The following is a 17,517-nucleotide window of genomic DNA, read 5'->3' on the forward strand; positions in this document are numbered from 1 at the left end:
TGCAAAGTTCAAAATGTCTCTTGTCAAAGATTTAAAAGGCAGCTGAGTCATTAATATCACCTGTATATTGTTTAGCACAAAGGGTCAATAAGTCCAGGCATATGGGAACAAACATTTTTTATTTTATAATGCAAACTGCAACATAAGAATTATATTATTTACCCAAAGGAGCAGAAAAAGGTCATATACCCGTGGCAATGCAATCACACAATCTGTGTTAAATCTAAGTCCAACACGACATTTCATCCTAAACCATATAAAGGGAAAATCCACCCAAAAACAAAATGTACATTCCTTTGATGTCGGACAGTTCATTCTTTCTCTGTGAACATCATCAAGTCTCACCCAGCACCATGAATTACAGATCCAGTGCTCATCTTACTTACCTCTGCAGACAGTGCAAAAGGAAAAACCTGACTTAATACTACAGTTAACTGTTAAGGGATATGGGCAAAATTCAGGTGCAAACGTGTGCAAGCTCAGACAAACAGTCATCACCTCACTTGTTTCCGATTAGATTTGTTCACAACTTTTAACTGAACGGTGTAATATCATAGGATTCATAAAGTGAATTCTTCAGGATTTAAGTTTCAAAAAGGCATCCTATCAAAGAACATCTAAGGACAAATGTAGCTCAGGTGAAAACTGAACTTCCATTAATCAGTTCAGTTATTGCTTAGATAAATAATATTTACTCTACAAGAGAAAAGTTTCACATTGTTTAGATGCATGTAAAAAAACAAAAATGTTTTCAAATGTGATGTCAAATTGACTTTTTTGGTTGAAAAATATCCCTGGTTCTTCAAACATGTTTGCCATTTTGTACATCTGCATCAAGTCTTGGAAAGTTTCAGAAAGGGTTAGTTGGTTAGCTGAAAAACCAGCCACGAGACGAAAACAGTGACGGAAGTCTTTTTGTAATTCTGGTAAAAGTAAATAGCACCATGTTCACTAAGGGCAAGTCAGACAATAACTGGTGGCGGGTGGGGGCCACAGGGCACACAGAGTTCAGGTGTGCACTTAAGTGCTGTGGCAACAAAACTGCTGATCCTTCAAAGTCACGTTTTGGTCTTCATTCTCCTCGTTTGTAGTCTGGCTGTGTGCAGCTAATGCAAACATAGTCCTCGCTCTCTGCCCGCTCTGCAGACAGTCCCACACACACCTGGTGGAACCACTGGTTGCAGCTGCCGTCACACTGGACCCAGTTTACCTGAAAAGCAAGACATTTTGTTTTTGTTTAGAATGTTTCTCAGTTCACTCTTATAGTATTACTTATTTGTGTAAAGCAGCAGTGCACAATTTAACATTGAAACCATTGTAAGATGAGTTCACACAATGCTTATTAAGATCCAGGTGACTCTTGAGTATTCCAGTGTTAGAAATCTTGTGTTGCCAGGCAATATTACCACTCCACACACAAAGTGATTTATTTTATGCCAAGACAAGGAGGCAAAGAGGGCATACAGCAGCAACATAGCTCAAGTAAAGCAATATGGTTGTAACAGGTTGAAGTATAGTTGACAACAGCAGTTCGACAAGAGCACCTAGGCATATGCCATGGAAAAGCACCCGTGGTGTTTTGTAATTACTCAGAATTTGTCAAGGGGGCAACAAACATTATTAACTGAAGCTTTAATATGCAAACAAAACAGTCAGTTAGCATTCAGATCATGTTGATGAAAGTACTACGTAATGAAATGATGTCAAACGTACCTCGTCACCCTCTGGCTCTCTGCACCATGGTGCAGCACACAGTGAGTAGTCCTCCTCCGAGTCTGACTGAGAAGGGTCAGATCCTGTGTGCGTCGGAGAACTTGCCCTCTTGGTCTCTTCACTCTTCTCTTTGCTTTTCTTGCACTTCTTTTTACGGCACTTCTTGGCCTTTTCACTGTGCTGGGAATCGGAGCTTTCCTTACGACGCTTGGTCCGTTTGCTGGGACCATTCGGCGACTCCTTTTTGAGACTGGGGTCTCCTTTCTGTGGTGAGACATGATTATTAAAATGAAAACAATGTGACTAAGGAAGTACTCCACAGGTGCTAATCTTTGCTGTAACTTGCCATTACCTTGTTGTGATGTGGGCTCCCTCTCCGAGATTGTTCCGTGTGGTTCCCAGTGGGTGAGCTCTGCGTAGGCAGGGGGGCCAGTTTGTACAGCAGGTATCTGTACAGCTGCTCAGTCTCAGGCAGAGTGACCTGCAGCAGGAATCCCTCTACCATCAGCTCATCCAGCTCAGAACCAAGTCCTGTGACAATCACAATAAATTAGTTCAGAGGGTAAAATAAAATGTCGAGTGAATAAAAGCTTAAACACTGACCCTGGAGAGGAACAGGCGGATGCTCTATATAAAAAGATGAACCATTTGTTTCCTGAGTCAGGTGTGATGATATTCTGGGTACAGTTCTCATCTGAAACAACAAAGAACAATCCGCTGTGTCTACAATGTCATTCCAGTAATGTCACTACGTAAGCAAACGGGCCAACTGAAGTATACAGACAACGCAACAGTCGAGGCGTACCTGTTCAGCTATTTTTATAAAACAAGTTCTCACTGACCGTCTTTGACACTTTCTCAAGAACTCCATCTGTGCAGGCCTGTTGTACTCTGTGCTGCCACCGCACTGTCCTCTCGATAAGAAAGCGCAGGGCATCTCCTTCTGGAAGTCGAACCCGAATCCTCTGCAGTGAAGCCAGCAGTGGCAGGACCTTGTCCAGAGGAGGTTTTCTCGACCGCTGACAAAGAGGGCAAAGCCAGGCTTGGCCATACTCCAGGTCTGAGGCAGCATCCATGCAGCCACAGTGGAAAACCTCTCGACAAAGCTCACACTGCACCATGGCACCTGAAGGAGCCTTTTGGCAAACACAAACGCAAAGTGTGCTACAGTTTTCAGCAGGAAGAAGCCTGGACTCATTTGAAGCCCTAAGAGCTAACAACATCTCCATCTCCCTCTGGTGGACCTCTGCCAGAGTGGTCATCTGTGAGGAGAGAAAAAAAGAATAATTGTAAATTAAAATGAAACATAACACATAGAAAGATTAACAGACGGACAAAAAGATCCCTTGAATTCTCGAAAAAGTGAAAGGTTCAGTGCGTGCAATAACGTACATTGTAGTCAATTTAATAACCTAACTCTTAACCTTAACTGCTCCCACTCCAAACCCTTTTCAGCTGATTACACACAAGTCAAAACATAATAATGAACAGTATTTCTGCTCAGGCTTATATAATTATATGTATATAATAATAATAATTATATATATAATTATTATATGAATCTTAATTTGAATATTAAGGTAGAAACACTTGACAGTCAAGAACAGCTTTTAAATATTTTCCAAAACAGGCATATCAAACTTAAATAAACATTGTGTTCTCAGTTAAAGAAAAGGCAGTTTCTTTTTCAGTTTTTTGTGCAGCACACTGTTTTGACAATATTAGATGGACACTCACAGCAGAAGCAGTGTCCCTGCTCTCAGAGAGCACTCTCTCAACGTCGCACAGAGACTCCAGTTTTGATGAAGGTTTTTTAATGATCTGTGGAGCATCTTTTGCTTTTTTAGATCTTGACCTCTGATGCCCGCTCCCTACATCACATCTTGGGCAAAGCACCTAAAAATGTAAAAGCAAACACAAATTCTTTGTTGGTCCTATCATACAGAAACACTTTACGCAAAGACTCACACAAAGAGATCTCTGTTTACCTCCAGGAGAGAGAAAGTGGAGTTTTTCAATAGGAATGTCTTTGCTGCGCTCTCCTTCCAGGCCTGAACATCACTGATGAGGGCTTCCAAACGACTCAGTGGGTCCAGCCTCACTGGAATGCCCTCTGCTCTGAGAACCAGCTCAGAGAGGCTGTCCAACAGAGGTATACGTCCCCCGAGCTGCAAATATGGTTACACAAGGTTAATTATCCACACACCACCACCTGGTCAAGTGTTAAATCCGGGGATCAAACACTATAACTTAAACTCATAACGTTTACCTGCAGTGCTTCAGCTTCATGTAGCCACTTCTTGGCCTTGGTTACAACATCTTTCAGCTGGAGACAGTTGGGTAAATAAGCAGGGATGTTTTCTACTTCTTGTAGAGCAGCATCAAGTGTTTCTAAGCCGTGATATGGCCTGTGAAGTGACAAGATTTTTAGTTTAGTACAGCATCAATTCACACATATGGGGGAAAAAACATTCCCCCATTAACTTAAGACGACATCAGCTTGACATATTAGTAATTTAATTCACTTAAACAATATCAATTCACATGCAAAAAGAAAATGGCTTAATATTCAAATTCAACTACACGTTTGATTGTCCCTTCACCCAAAATATAACTATAGTACAAACAAAAAGCTAAACTATGCAAACTGAAGTAAATACTTTGTGCCCTCACCTGGCCTTGATAAGGCCCAGCACCTTTTCCTCCCACTGCTCAGATACTGTCAGCAGCTCCTGCAGACGAGCCATGGCCTTTTCCACGGAACTGTGAGGAGCCAGACCCACACCCTGGTCTATCAGCCTCCTCATGGTGTCCAGACAGAGGCTGTCGGGCCAGCTGCTGGCTTGCTGCACAGCCTCCAGCCAATGAGCCTGCTCCAGTCGCTCCCTTAACAGGGGCAGCTGTGGCAGCTCCACGTCCAGGCCCAGACTCACATCCAGCAGGTCCTGCAGCTCCACTGGGCTGGGGGACTCATCGGAGAGGAGACAGTCACTCCGCTGCTGGAAGTCATCCACCCGCATCAACAGGTCCTGGAGGTTACATTAAACACAAAATCATTAGCAACAATTGAATAATTGGATCGTGCCACCTTCAAAATACAATTACCTTTATTCACATATATCACATGTGTTTAAAGTTTTAAAATCTCAAGATTTTATAAATTTTAATACATCAAAAACGATCAATAATTTGTCCAACCAAAGTTAACGAACCTTCAGTAAAGGGGCTTGTCGGATAGTGCATGGCAGGCTGTCTAACTGCTGAACAAAAGACCTCAGCTCCTCCACAGTCAATTCATTCTGGTTTTGAGACTTTCCTCCTCCAGAGCGATACCTACACAGAGAAGAGGACTTCTTTACAGACCAATTACAGACAAAAGTCACAATGACGAAAACAACAGTTATAATGATGATCTATGTTTTTTTTCCCAACCGTGATGGTGGCACCATGAAAATATTAGTGAGACCACATCAAAAATATACTAGAAAGCTGTCATTTCTACAAAACTAGAAAAACTATAGAGGAAACATTAAGATTTCATAACTGATTTATCATCAATTAGTATTGGATGTAAAACACAATCAATATGGCTGATTTTTATATGCATCTTTGTGGCAACCAAACAAGCTAAATCTTTTTGCTTTGTCTTTTTTCTGCAGTACCTCGTCTGTCTCTTCCCATTCAGGAGCTGTTGTGCCATCACAGCAACTTTATCAGCCTCTATGGTGACTGTGCGGAGCTGATCCACGAGGCTGTTGGTTGGGAAGACCTTTGTTTCTGCCTGCTCCACCAAACTGTGAAGCTCCTCCAAACCTGAACAGAAAATTCTTCTTTTAAGTTTATAGAAAACACATTTACTTGGATTACATGGTTATGTAATACAAAGTTTAAATAAAAAAGGGCATATTTGGCATCATTGTTTTTAGTATAGACATTTGTGTATACCTCTTTTCTTGTTTCCATTCCTCTCCAGAATCTCCTTAACAGTACAGAGCCACTCTTTATATGATTCAGCACGCAGCTTCACTGACGCCATCAGTCTGTGCAACTCATCCAGTGTAAACTTGAATCTACAGGAAAAGATGAAGCAAGACAATGAGTGGACTATCATCGCTGTGTCATTTGCTCAGGTCCAACAGAAAGATGTAAGATGTTCTAAATTTACCCTGAATGAATGATTCCTCAGTACAGAAGTCATTACATTAAATGCAATGCTATAATGACCATGTAGAATTATTATTTCTTGATTACTTAATTGGAACAAATCCAGAAAATATAGGAAACATGCATGTTAGTGCGACAAACCCTTACATTAACACAAGCTTAAACCTGGAGTGGAAACCTAATTAATGTGATTGGAAAAAACTGTGTCTGTCCTACTCGGTTAGTTCAAGACACACACGTGGCAGCCTTTGTGTTTTTCACAGCTTTATGGTTCATTTAACATGCTGACTTTACAAACACCATCTGCACATTTGCATGCTGCTGAAAACTATGTTGTAAGAGCAGTGGTTACTGGCATATCAGAAATTGATTCCAGTTAATGCTCGGAGGTATGAAAATATGGACTGATTTAAGGATGTCATTCAGTAAAAATGTATACAAGCAGCACTTCAGGCACCTAAAGGGGCCTCTTAACTCATGCAGATAATGATTGCAGGCACAACAGCATGAGTAAAAAGATGCGAGTATTTTCAGTGGATGTGTTTACTGAAGACTCACTTGAGTTCAAGGCTGGTCTGAGGACATGAGCAGAGGTTCTGAGTGTGGTACAGACAGACCGTCTTGCCAGGACTACATGCGCAGGTGACACCAGACAGGTAGCAGGTGGTCCAACACTTGCTGCACTGCCGCTCCTCATCTGGGAGGTTCTCGTAATCAACTTGCCTCGATTGCATCACACCCTGGAGACATGAATTCACAATCATTAGGAGGTGCAGTGCAGACAATAGACTTAAATGTGACAGCTGTGCAGGGGTCCTAAACTAAATCTCTATTGTGATACATAGCTTAAAAATGTCCAATTTCCTTGGACTTATCCATGATAACACTCCTTCCATAAAAGTTAAACCAAGGTTGGTTTATAGCAGGATATAATGAAGTTGAGTTTTGTTGTTGTTCACTTATATTCAAAATATAGAAACTACATTTCTCATCATTTTTAACTATCTTATGTGAATTAATAAAACAGACAGGGCAATTAAAAAGCTCACCAGTTTTTTAATCTTCTGTCTTAGCTCTTCCTCTTGTTGGACCATGACAGTCATGTCCTGCTGCACCGCTGATGCTAGCTCAACATCCATCGTGTCTGCTTTTGCGGCCATGTTACAAGTCATCTCGTCGTGTGAGAACACACAGTACCTGTTCAGCTGGCGATAGTGTGTCACACAGTTGCGGCCAATGGGCATCTGGCAAAAAACATGAGGTTAGTTACTAATATAATTACTATTATTGTTATTTTATAGTCATGTGAAGCTAACACTTGCAGTTTCTATTAGATTAGAACAAATGCTTTATTCCTGACACTTAAAAAAGGAGACAGAGACTAAATAACACTTTGTTGTCAAGAATACATTTCCTAGAAGGTTCAAACTATTTTTTCAGTAACTTCTGAAGTCTACACAATATTTAATTGATAAAAGTAGAAATGATATCATACCCAGTCCATTGTACAGAAGTTCACCGCTTCTGCAAAGTTGAACCCCTGGTTGAATCCACTGTGGTAAGCTCTGGGAAAAGTGATGACAAACTCTCCTGCACACTGGTTGGTGCGATAGATCTGTGTAAGAAGACAAAAAAAATTACAATTTGTTCACATAAATAATGTTTTTAAAAAGCTAAATTGGTTTGATTTATGAAACCAAGATTATATTTTTCTGTAATTAATAAATTCTGTAAATTACTTTGACTAAATATCTACAATTTTAAGAAAATCTATGTTTTGTTGTTACCGGGACTCCGTTGTTCATCAGCGTATTGGGATTCATGATGGTAACCAACTGGTGAAGGAGGTCTGGCTGGGACTCAAACAGCTCAGGAGCCAGTTTCTTCATGACAGACTCCAGATGCTCTGCAGAAGAACCAGGAGCTCCATACCATGTCTTTGGCTCTCCCCTAAAAATTAGGTTGTTGCCATTATTGAATTGTAATGGACTAAAATCATTATAATCACTACCAGAAATATACTAGAGTTTGGTGAGGGCTCTTTACCAGTGCAAGTAGTTTATGGAGTAGCTCCAGTGGTCCTCAATGTGCCAGCAGAAGGAGGAGAAACACATTCCCACGTACAGCCAGGGTAGCTTCATCCCACAGATGTCGGCTGTAATGTGCGTCAGCACGGAAGCATCTAGCACAGGCATGTTGTTCAGGTTCCAGCCACAGCTCAGGTAATGCTGCAGGTCAGAGACAGGGCACAACACTCCAATTAACCTCGCAGTCATAAACCACCACAACGGTGTACACTGAAAACAAACCAAATGAATCAAAAACAAAAACATTGTTTCTCATGTCGCTCATTTCCCAATTAAAAACCCACACTGCTTTTGGAAAATTGAGGATGGGAATGTTTAAGACAAAATAACCGCGGTACAGTCACTATATTATTTATTTTTTACATGGTATAAGAGCAACAAATGTTAAGAAATTATTGTTTACAGTAACATTACTGTTGAATAATTTAAGAATTTGACAGTGGAGAAGTGTGAAACAACCATAACAACAGACATTTTGTACCTCATCCTCAGGAGGGACCTCAAAATGGCCGTTCTTCACAGGGAAACCACTCCCAAACTCCTTGGAGGCAATGTCTGCTCCATACTCCACAGTGACATCCTCCTCAATTGTGCTGACTAAACGCCAGAACTCCTTCTCCACCAGCTCTGTGGGAACCATCTGGCAACACATACAATGCAAATTTAAACACCAAAAAATAAAGGAAATTCTATGCATTTCTACACTAATGTCATATAAACATGTGCAAGGTGGGCTTGAATTGTTCAGACAAATAGATGGAAAAATCTGCTTTTTAGAAGAATTAGGCTGGATATTTTTTTTTTTTTTTTAATCTCTGATTTGTAGCATACAAGGTTTGCTTTTGTTAGCTCCCCACTCCACCCCCACCCCAAACATCTGATAAGATAAAAATGGATTCCTCTTGGAAGTGTGTTATTGAAGAATTCCTTTGCTCCAGACCAAAGTCATAAAACCAAAATGAGGAGTCCAGAATGGTTTCCCTTTGAAAGCCGGCATCTACGCCTGCTCTATGAAAACCTTTTGATTTATAAAAATAGAATGATTCCACAGACTGGAATATTTTCTGCATGTTATTAGTAAATAACTGTAATCTATTTCAATAAAAAAATTGGGCTAGTGACACTGTGCTAGGAGGTGTCATCTTTGTGTTTACAGATTAGGATAAATAACTTGAATTATAATAGCATCTGTTAGGGCCACGTCACACTGTGGTTTGATTCATATTTATCAAGGGCCCTCATTTGTATTTCCCTGTATTCTGTAAATGCCAAGTCGTACATGTACTTCCTCATATAACCTCATGCAAGTTTCCATGGTTACAACTTCTTCATTGTGTCTTTGGACCAAAACAAGAATGCGCCACCAACTGGACAGTTAAGTGTTGCCGTTTGCTGCATTTGGAAGCATTTGCTGTTGTCATGTACGGACACGGAATCAACCAACACGAAAATGGGTGGATGATGAAATTTACTTCACACGGACCATAGCAGACCCATGATGTGGGATAACTATGTCTACCAAAGGGAAACCACTACCTAATCAAGTATCAATTAATATCTGTTGTGAACTCACATGAACTGGCATGTTGAAATAGTCAGACTTGAAGGAGTCTGCCATGTCTCCAAAACTTTGGAGGGTGTAGCTCCTGCCAGCCTGCTCAAAGCCAAAAGCGACAGGAGGTTTGCCACATTCCTGCGAGAGAAAAAACACGGCATATCAAGTTAAAAACAAACAAGTATTTGTACTAAATTTGTGCATATCAGATAGAAGTGTATTCTCTTGATCCCAATTATGAGCTTGGCTGTGGGGTCTTCGCTCCCTCAGGGTGAAGGGTTTGCAGCTCACCTGAGCCAGACACCTGGGGCATCTCCAGTCGCCTTTGGGAATATCATGAAGGGGAGGAATCAGACAGAAGGTGTGATAACTGTCGTCACAGCCATCACACAACAGCAGACGGTCCTCAGCACTCCCATTGTTACACACCTGGCACATATACTGGTCCACCTGAGGACAGAAAACAGCTGTGGCTGAACTCTTTTTTTTATTCATATGCATCACTAAAAGCAGAGTGTGATGTATAATTGTTTTAGCATGTAAACCACATTTTTAGTACAAAAGAATAAACTCACTCTATTGTGGGGAGATTTTATCATATTCAATTCAGTGTCTTCATATTCTGTTAGATCACCATGTTCACTGGGCTCCCGTTTCACCTTTGTGACTGCCATTCTCACTGAAAGACATTGATGAGGCTCTATGTAAGCTTTCCTTCATTTGAACCAAAACATTCCCTTTGTCTTTCCATGCCAATCAGCAACAATTGTCCTTGTTCTTACCAGGCTCTGGTTTGGCAACATATGTTCCCATCCTCCTCCTGAGATTGGGACGTTTGTCGCGAACTTCTCCTGGTTCAGTTTTAAAATAACTTCTCTGTCAGTATCAAAAAAAAACAGAGAGTAATTAAATAGCATCTTTGAACTAATGTGGGAAATGTGTTCCTTGTCCCTTTAAGTGAAAAAGGCCACAGCCTCACAAAACATCTCACAATCATCAGTCCAACTACTCGATGGAAACCTTTGGTGAAAGATGAGTCAAAGATGGATCTTAAAATGATGGATGTGACAATATCACAGTGCAGTGAAATGAAAAGATGGACTCACTTCAGATTTCATTCGCTTGGCACGGCGGGCGATGGTACAGGTCTCCTGCGGCTGGACAGACTGGCGCTGCGGCAGGTCATGAGGGGTATACTCCTTATCTTTAGTGTCATTGGTCAAAGTGGCCCTCTAGAGTCAGAAACCAGGAACCATCCATTAATAAAGCTTGAATGTCTGTTTAAAAACCAAATGAAACAAATTTTCCCCCACTAAACCAAATGAACAAAACATGCTCTCAAACAGTACCACAAATTATAATCACAGTAATCATATTCTTGAAAGACACAAAACATTTGCAATTTTAAAAAGGAACTTGTTCCTTGAGAGGACGACATCATCATACATGAATGCAACCTAATAAAAGAGCCTTTGGTTTAGACATGGTATTTTGACTACATTATTTCTAATGGTATATTATGTATATAGTGAGTTGACACTTTTTTGGCCATCATCTGAAGACGGTGAGTAAAGTATTCTATAATATTCTCAAAACAAAAATTATGAAATAATTACAAATTACGGATAAGTATGGTTATTAATTTATTAAGTTATTAATAATAAGGTGATTACCAATGAAAAAGCAATGTAATGGACTGAATTATCCCAATAAATACCCAGCCATCTGTGAATGAGTGTAGCTACTGCTGTTCTGCTGGGAAAAGAAAACATTTGTGACGTACGGACAGATTGGCTCCATTCTGGAACAGGTTATATGGGTACAGGATCCTCTCGTAGTGTGTTCGCAGATGAGAGCCAATTGCCTTGCCTGGAGCAAAGCCCATCTTAACAGATATCTTTGTCCAGCGTCGCTCTCTGCAGACTGCATCGAATCCTCCTTCTTCATTCACCAGCTTGAGAGAGAGAGAGATATTTGTACAATATTTGTCATGGTGTGTTCCATTTCCAATCTATGTGTTTAGAAAGCAGACACATGTCTATGATCAAACAAACATCAATCTTTGGTGAACGGTTCATGGCCCTCTTCCTGGGCCCAAACCTATGAAAGTAGACTTTTCATTTACCTTATTCAGCTGGTAAAGATCCAAAATTTTTCTTTCCACATGAGGAATTTTCAGAGTGCATCCTTGGAGCTCCCAGAATTTTGCTATTTGATCTAAGAAGTTGAGCTTCACTCTGGTCTGAGCCTAAAAAAAACAGAATCACACAAAGATTAGCAAGCTGTACAATTAACTAGAAGTTTACACACACACACACACACACACACACACGTTTATACTCGTATGTTAAATGTAAACATTTACCTCCAATTCATTAAGCCGTTGTATTCGTGGTGTGAATTTCAGTCTGTCAACATCACAGGCAAATGGTGGCTGCCAATCCTGAGAGAATAAAATAAAATGTGTTAAGTAAAATGAGACAAACCTTCGATGATCACATTTAAAACATGTCAGTGTATCTAGTGTACTACATGGTCCCTTATAAATGTGTAAAAAAAACTAACCAAGAGCCATTAATATACAATAGCTCAATACGCAAGTCCTGGTGACTGTAGTTTTAAGCAAATGTTACTCAAACAGCAGGAATAAACTGTTTTTATTCAAGACTCTGCAGTGGCATATTTAGTACCCTAAAACAGCAGAACAGTTTATTAGCTTTAGACTTTATTTCAGACTCCTAAATTAAAACAATACATAGAAAAACAGTGAAATGCATGCATGTGGTATTGATCTCAACATATGCTATTCAATTAATACATATTTTACTGTTCTCAATAAAACTGAAACAAAATACAACAGAGGTCTTGATGATAAACAGCAAAACAAGTCCCGTCAGCACACCCTGTCTGATCATCTAGTGCATTTATTAGTAAAGTAAAAACCAACAGGAAGCCTTTGTGCATGCAAACATGCAAGTGACTATTTTGCATTTGACAAAATGGCCGATCCAAACAAAACATGTAGCTCACTAGCACTACAAGTTGATTTTTTGGTGAACTAATAACACATTATACATGCATTTGTAAATCAGCAACAACAACTGCCTGGACCTGTGTGACTGGAGAATGAACACCAACACGCCTGATACTAATGCACTTGCACACTGTAATAAAACAAAACAACTCATGCGCGACCACACAACTTCCTGCAAAACCAGATAACAGTTGAAACTCAATAGTGTGATAATTTTACAACTGGAAAGAGCAACTTGTGAAATTGTCTGTCATCTTGTCCAACAGGAGGCTGATAATGTGGTGTAATACATTATACTGTAATAAGACTTTAAATATAATATTGTTATGTTGGTGATTTAAGATTTAGGCTTTTGCTTGTTGTGAGAGCAAGAATAATAATTCATTAATTAAAAAACAGCTATATAAAACTACTAAAGCGCTATATAGCCAGAGTCACAGAGAACTCTTATTTGCGTGATTTTAACAACCACACCTTTCCTCACACAAGAGCAAGGTTGCATGTTCTCCTAATAGCACATATTTTGGCTTCTGAGTGTACGCTTCCAGAACGAAAGAGGAACTCTGTTACAGATGATAAAAAAAATTTCTTATAGCATTTATAGGTAACCAAATTAACTAAATAGAGCTGAAAGAGGCGTTATGTATATATTTTTTTTATAAACTATTAAATATATTATTTCATATTGTCCAGATTTTTACTGACTGATCCTTTCAGTTCAATAATCCCTTCTGGAAGGGGCAACCAGAACAAGTATGGCGGGAATAACTCGACTGTCTTTCTGAAGATTTATTTCACAAACACAGTTAGAGGTAATTAGACAGCAGTCGGTTGTAAAATTTACAAAGGTTAATATATAACAAAAGAGCTTTGATGATGCACTTTTAAGGCAACAGTGCTTTGATACCAATTATAACAATAAATAGATAAATAGATAAATAGAATGATAGTTTTGCCTGCTATAAAGTTCAACACATATTGTTGAACCTAAAATTCCCAAGAGACTACAACTACAATTCATCTGACTCAACTCGGCCTAGAAATTAGGCTGGCTCTGATTCAAACGTAACATATCAAATTGAAAAGTACAAAGACAAACAGTTCATTTGTTAAAGTCAGAAATATCTTGTTACTGTTGGACTAACAGCATATAATGGACGGGCCTTTTTTACTTCCTGGGTCGAAACTACGAGTTTGCATATGAACAACAATAGCTGAATCAACACCATATAATCATCTGTAGACAAAGCTGAGCTTTAACCACAAATGTCAGATGACAACGGGAAAACAATCATTTTGAAAACACACAGATCTGCACTGGGTTTTCTGACCACTCCACAAGCACTGACAAAAGCATCATGACTTGCCCTTAACTGATGAGAAGTTAACCATGGACAGCTATAATGTTCTCCTCAATGTTAGTAGAACAGGCACAAATTATTCTTTTGACTACACATGTTAGTTAGTAACCTTTGCAAAATCCCCAGAGGAAATACTGACCACATACAGTGCACCCAGAAGTCACTGATGAAAAACAGGTTGTGGTGTAATAGCTTTTCACTTTCTACAACACTATCTTTTTTAACCATTCACATGGAAGAAAAACGTAGAGAAAGAGAAAACAAAGAAACGGAGATTACCAGGCCAGAACCTATCTTAAAAAACACAGGATGTTACATGTATGTCCTTTTGCCACACAAGCCCCAAGGATGTCAAAAACTATCCTGCCTTAGCAGAATTCAGTTTTGACATTATTTATTGGTTTGTTTGTCCTACATTCAACACTCAAGTCATATTTTGGTTTGAATGCTCTAACAAAAACTAATGATGCATGACAAAGGACTGTAGATAATGGTGCATATTTTTCTATCTATTTTAAACACCATTCAAGTTTCAATTAACACGTTATATACACTTTAATGAGTTGGCCTGCTGCTTTTTCAGCTCTACCTAAAAATAACATAGCTTTTACAAACCCATCTTTGTGGTCATCAAAGGTTTAAGTGTATGTGAAACACTAATAACTCAGACATGAAGTGAGTGGGGCACAAACTTTCTACCAATACATTTCTGAATAAGACCTAAATAAGGGTTTCTTTTAAAATAAGTTGATGATTAATGGCATGTTTGAAAACTGGTCAAAGCAATATTTTTGGAGTAGTGCATGTCAGTCACTAGCCTTAACCCTGCCTGCCACCATTGTTGATGACAACTCAGTCCCTCATACCCCTGCCCTTCCTGAGGAACCATGCAAATGTGTCTTTTTCTGCTTCCTGATTTCTTCAACAGATGTCATTCATCTGATACTGAAACAAAAACAATGTCCACCCTCGATCTTGGCGTGTTTTGAGTGACAAAAAGGGATATCTACCATCATCTGGGATGTCAGTCATGATAATATTTATTTAATCAAAATGTTTGCATCCGATTTGCGTAGGAGGTTGGACACACCCATGAACGCCCTCTTCTCATACAGCGTATACGAGAATAAGGCCAATACAATATTAAACTGTGACCTTTGGTAACGCGGGGTGGAAATCCGTAATTATGTCATCTTCTTTGTGTGCTGAAACACCTCAGATTTTGACTCCTGTGACGTTGTGGAGGTTTGCATTAGAGCAGGGCTCCCCCTCTTCATTAGAGAAATAAAATGTTCGAAGAGTTGTTCCCATAACGTTGAGCTAACTAATAACGCCGCGAAAATTATGAGCAAAAGCTTTGGAGAAGCTTTGTGCGTGCAAACATTTTGAAAACTACAAACAGAAACAGATGTCCATTCGGCTCAGCGTCGGAGCGACTCCATCTCTCCATAAACAGTTGGTCACCGAGCACGTAGATAGCGTTAATGTCCGACAACTGCAGCTTTGACGGGCCTTATTCACGATGACTAGGCTTCCACCTCGCACTAGCTAAACATCGTTCTAATTCTACTGTAAAACTCACGCCTTAACTCCACTCTTACTTGATATTTTAAAGACTGGTTGATATTTTTGTGAGCCATTTCCGTGTGCCAACTCCAGGAAGCATTTGATTATGCGCCAATAACCATTGTGTGCTGATAGTCATTGTTGTTGATTGGATTAATTCATGTTGCACTCCAACATTTTATTACAACTACGGTGGTGCAGTGGTCTTTTAATCTTATATATTGTTTTGTTACGTCTGTATTGTTTTATGAACCTCCCTTGGTATCCTTGATAAAGTGTTAAAGTAAAAATAAAGTGCATGTCCTTGTATGATACATTTCATTCCTAAATCGCACTGGTTCTTTTCTGGCGTATATCTATATATATATAAATATCACTCCAATATTTTATTCATATTCTTTGTATAGCTGTGTGAGTATCTTTTTATGTCTTAAAAATAAATAAATCTGATGTTAGTATGTTTTTGCATTTTACTCATCATTTTATATTTTCATTTACATTTTAATAATTTGAGATTATTAAAATGTGAGACTGACACCTTGCTGCTAAAACTCAATAATGTGCTAGTTTTTTGGACCGATAAAGTACATCTCTGTGTACAGCCACGTACAGTTAGTTATATTTACATACAGGCAAACTTCAGCGTTTATTTTTATGTATAGAAACCGTGCCCTTATAGATTAACGTTACAACAGCGTTACGTATAAATGTTTGGGTGTAAGAAAACTTGATTTCCTCCATGTATTTTACTTTTCCTCCTCAACTGTAACAATCCCAACACACACTCCAGAGGCTCAGGCTAGCAGCTTGGTGACAATTCCACTCAGAGCCGCAATCCGCCATGTTGAAGCCTGTCTAAAACACACACACACATACACACACAACTTTGCCTGCTAAATTATCCACAGCAGCAGAGGCTAACACTGTACATGGAACACAAACGAAGCAGAAGCAAAAAAAAAAGACAGCTTAACTGTCAATATGTGGGAACACTCACTGGCGGCGGGCGGATCTTGCAGATGCCAGTTTTCTCCGCAATGGGTCGTATTTTGTTGATGTACGCAAAAGGGTCGGCGAATTCCTCCCAGCTGGGCTCAAAAACAGGGCACTCCGGGGGAGGAATGAACTCATTCAGCTGCGGCTGACTCATCGTTGCATCTTTGTTGGGTGACTGTCGCTTCGTGTATTTTCTCGACGACACCGAAAATGTGTGTAGGTTTTGTGTTTCTCAGTTCATGCCCACTCTCTCCACTCCTTTGAACTCAAAGACGAATTATCTAGTTGTTGGGAGACGAGCGGGTGACAGCCAGAGATCGTACTCCTCCGCCTCAAAAAGTAGACACGTACAAAATATTTAAAAATACTACTCTCTTGCGCCCAGCCGCCGTATGGCCACATCCTACGCAAACGCTCTCATTGAGCCAATATTTCACATGCTAAAAATAGTGTGTGTAGTTTATGTTTTAATAATCCGACTCAGCACAAGTGGTGCGTGTTCATGTCTGTTTGAAAGAGTTAAATGCCGAACAGAGTTCAGTGAAACGCCTTCAACGTCATTTCAGTTCACTTTAATAGGGCACAACCATAACAACCACAGTTTGCTATGCTTTTAACACTTTGTGCGTGCATTACGCTTTAGATAAGGATTAAACACTATATTTTATTTGGTTCCGTGGTTTCCTCAGATTATCGCTCCCTGTTGGGGTGCGTATGATTTCTGTCACTCTTACGAACGCAGACCAAATGACTAACAAACGTTTGGAAATGTTGTATGTTGGCTCTCCCTACTTCTAACCCCGCCCGCCTGTGCCGACATAAAGGACAAGTAGAACGGCCAGTTGAGTTTTGGTAAACGAACACACCCGCCAGATCCCAGATCTCTACGCGATGAGCCGGTACTTCGTTTTTAAATGGTCTAGAGGAGCGCGTTGATTGGTCGAGACCATAGTCACATGGTGATGTAGTCGGAAGGGTTTTATTTTTCATAATAAACATTTAATCAAAGTTATCTTATACTTCTATTACAACAACCCCTGA

General features: G+C 39.7%; 1 protein-coding gene across 1 annotated transcript; it reads right to left on the reverse strand.

Moving 5' to 3' along the window:
* Window positions 1-100: 100 nt before the first annotated feature.
* On the reverse strand, window positions 101-16,761 carry kdm5ba (lysine (K)-specific demethylase 5Ba). Its single transcript, XM_044023870.1, has 27 exons — window positions 16,478-16,761; window positions 11,885-11,962; window positions 11,645-11,767; window positions 11,303-11,473; window positions 10,626-10,751; window positions 10,302-10,395; window positions 10,095-10,198; window positions 9,811-9,969; window positions 9,538-9,657; window positions 8,446-8,604; window positions 7,924-8,105; window positions 7,665-7,827; window positions 7,373-7,492; window positions 6,927-7,121; window positions 6,436-6,617; window positions 5,659-5,783; window positions 5,376-5,526; window positions 4,926-5,046; window positions 4,387-4,742; window positions 3,983-4,121; window positions 3,702-3,881; window positions 3,451-3,609; window positions 2,556-2,975; window positions 2,317-2,407; window positions 2,066-2,244; window positions 1,714-1,977; window positions 101-1,210 (listed from the first exon to the last, which is right to left on the reverse strand). Exons 1-27 carry the CDS (start codon window positions 16,628-16,630, stop codon window positions 1,073-1,075), a joined length of 4,452 nt encoding a protein of 1,483 aa, XP_043879805.1. The 5' UTR covers window positions 16,631-16,761; the 3' UTR covers window positions 101-1,072.
* Window positions 16,762-17,517: the final 756 nt, after the last annotated feature.

The sequence above is a fragment of the Solea senegalensis genome, linkage group LG4 (assembly GCF_019176455.1).
Source record: "Solea senegalensis isolate Sse05_10M linkage group LG4, IFAPA_SoseM_1, whole genome shotgun sequence".
NCBI lineage: Eukaryota > Metazoa > Chordata > Actinopteri > Pleuronectiformes > Soleidae > Solea > Solea senegalensis.

Coding starts and splice junctions, on each gene's coding strand:
- kdm5ba (XM_044023870.1), bottom strand. CDS start 16,630: ATGAGTCAGCCGCAGCTGAATGAGTTCATTCCTCCCCCGGAGTGCCCT. Junction 5,784..6,435: donor CAGACCAGCCTTGAACTCAA/GTGAGTCTTCAG, acceptor CTTTTCCTGTAG/ATTCAAGTTTACACTGGATG. Junction 2,245..2,316: donor TCCGCCTGTTCCTCTCCAGG/GTCAGTGTTTAA, acceptor TGATTGTCACAG/GACTTGGTTCTGAGCTGGAT.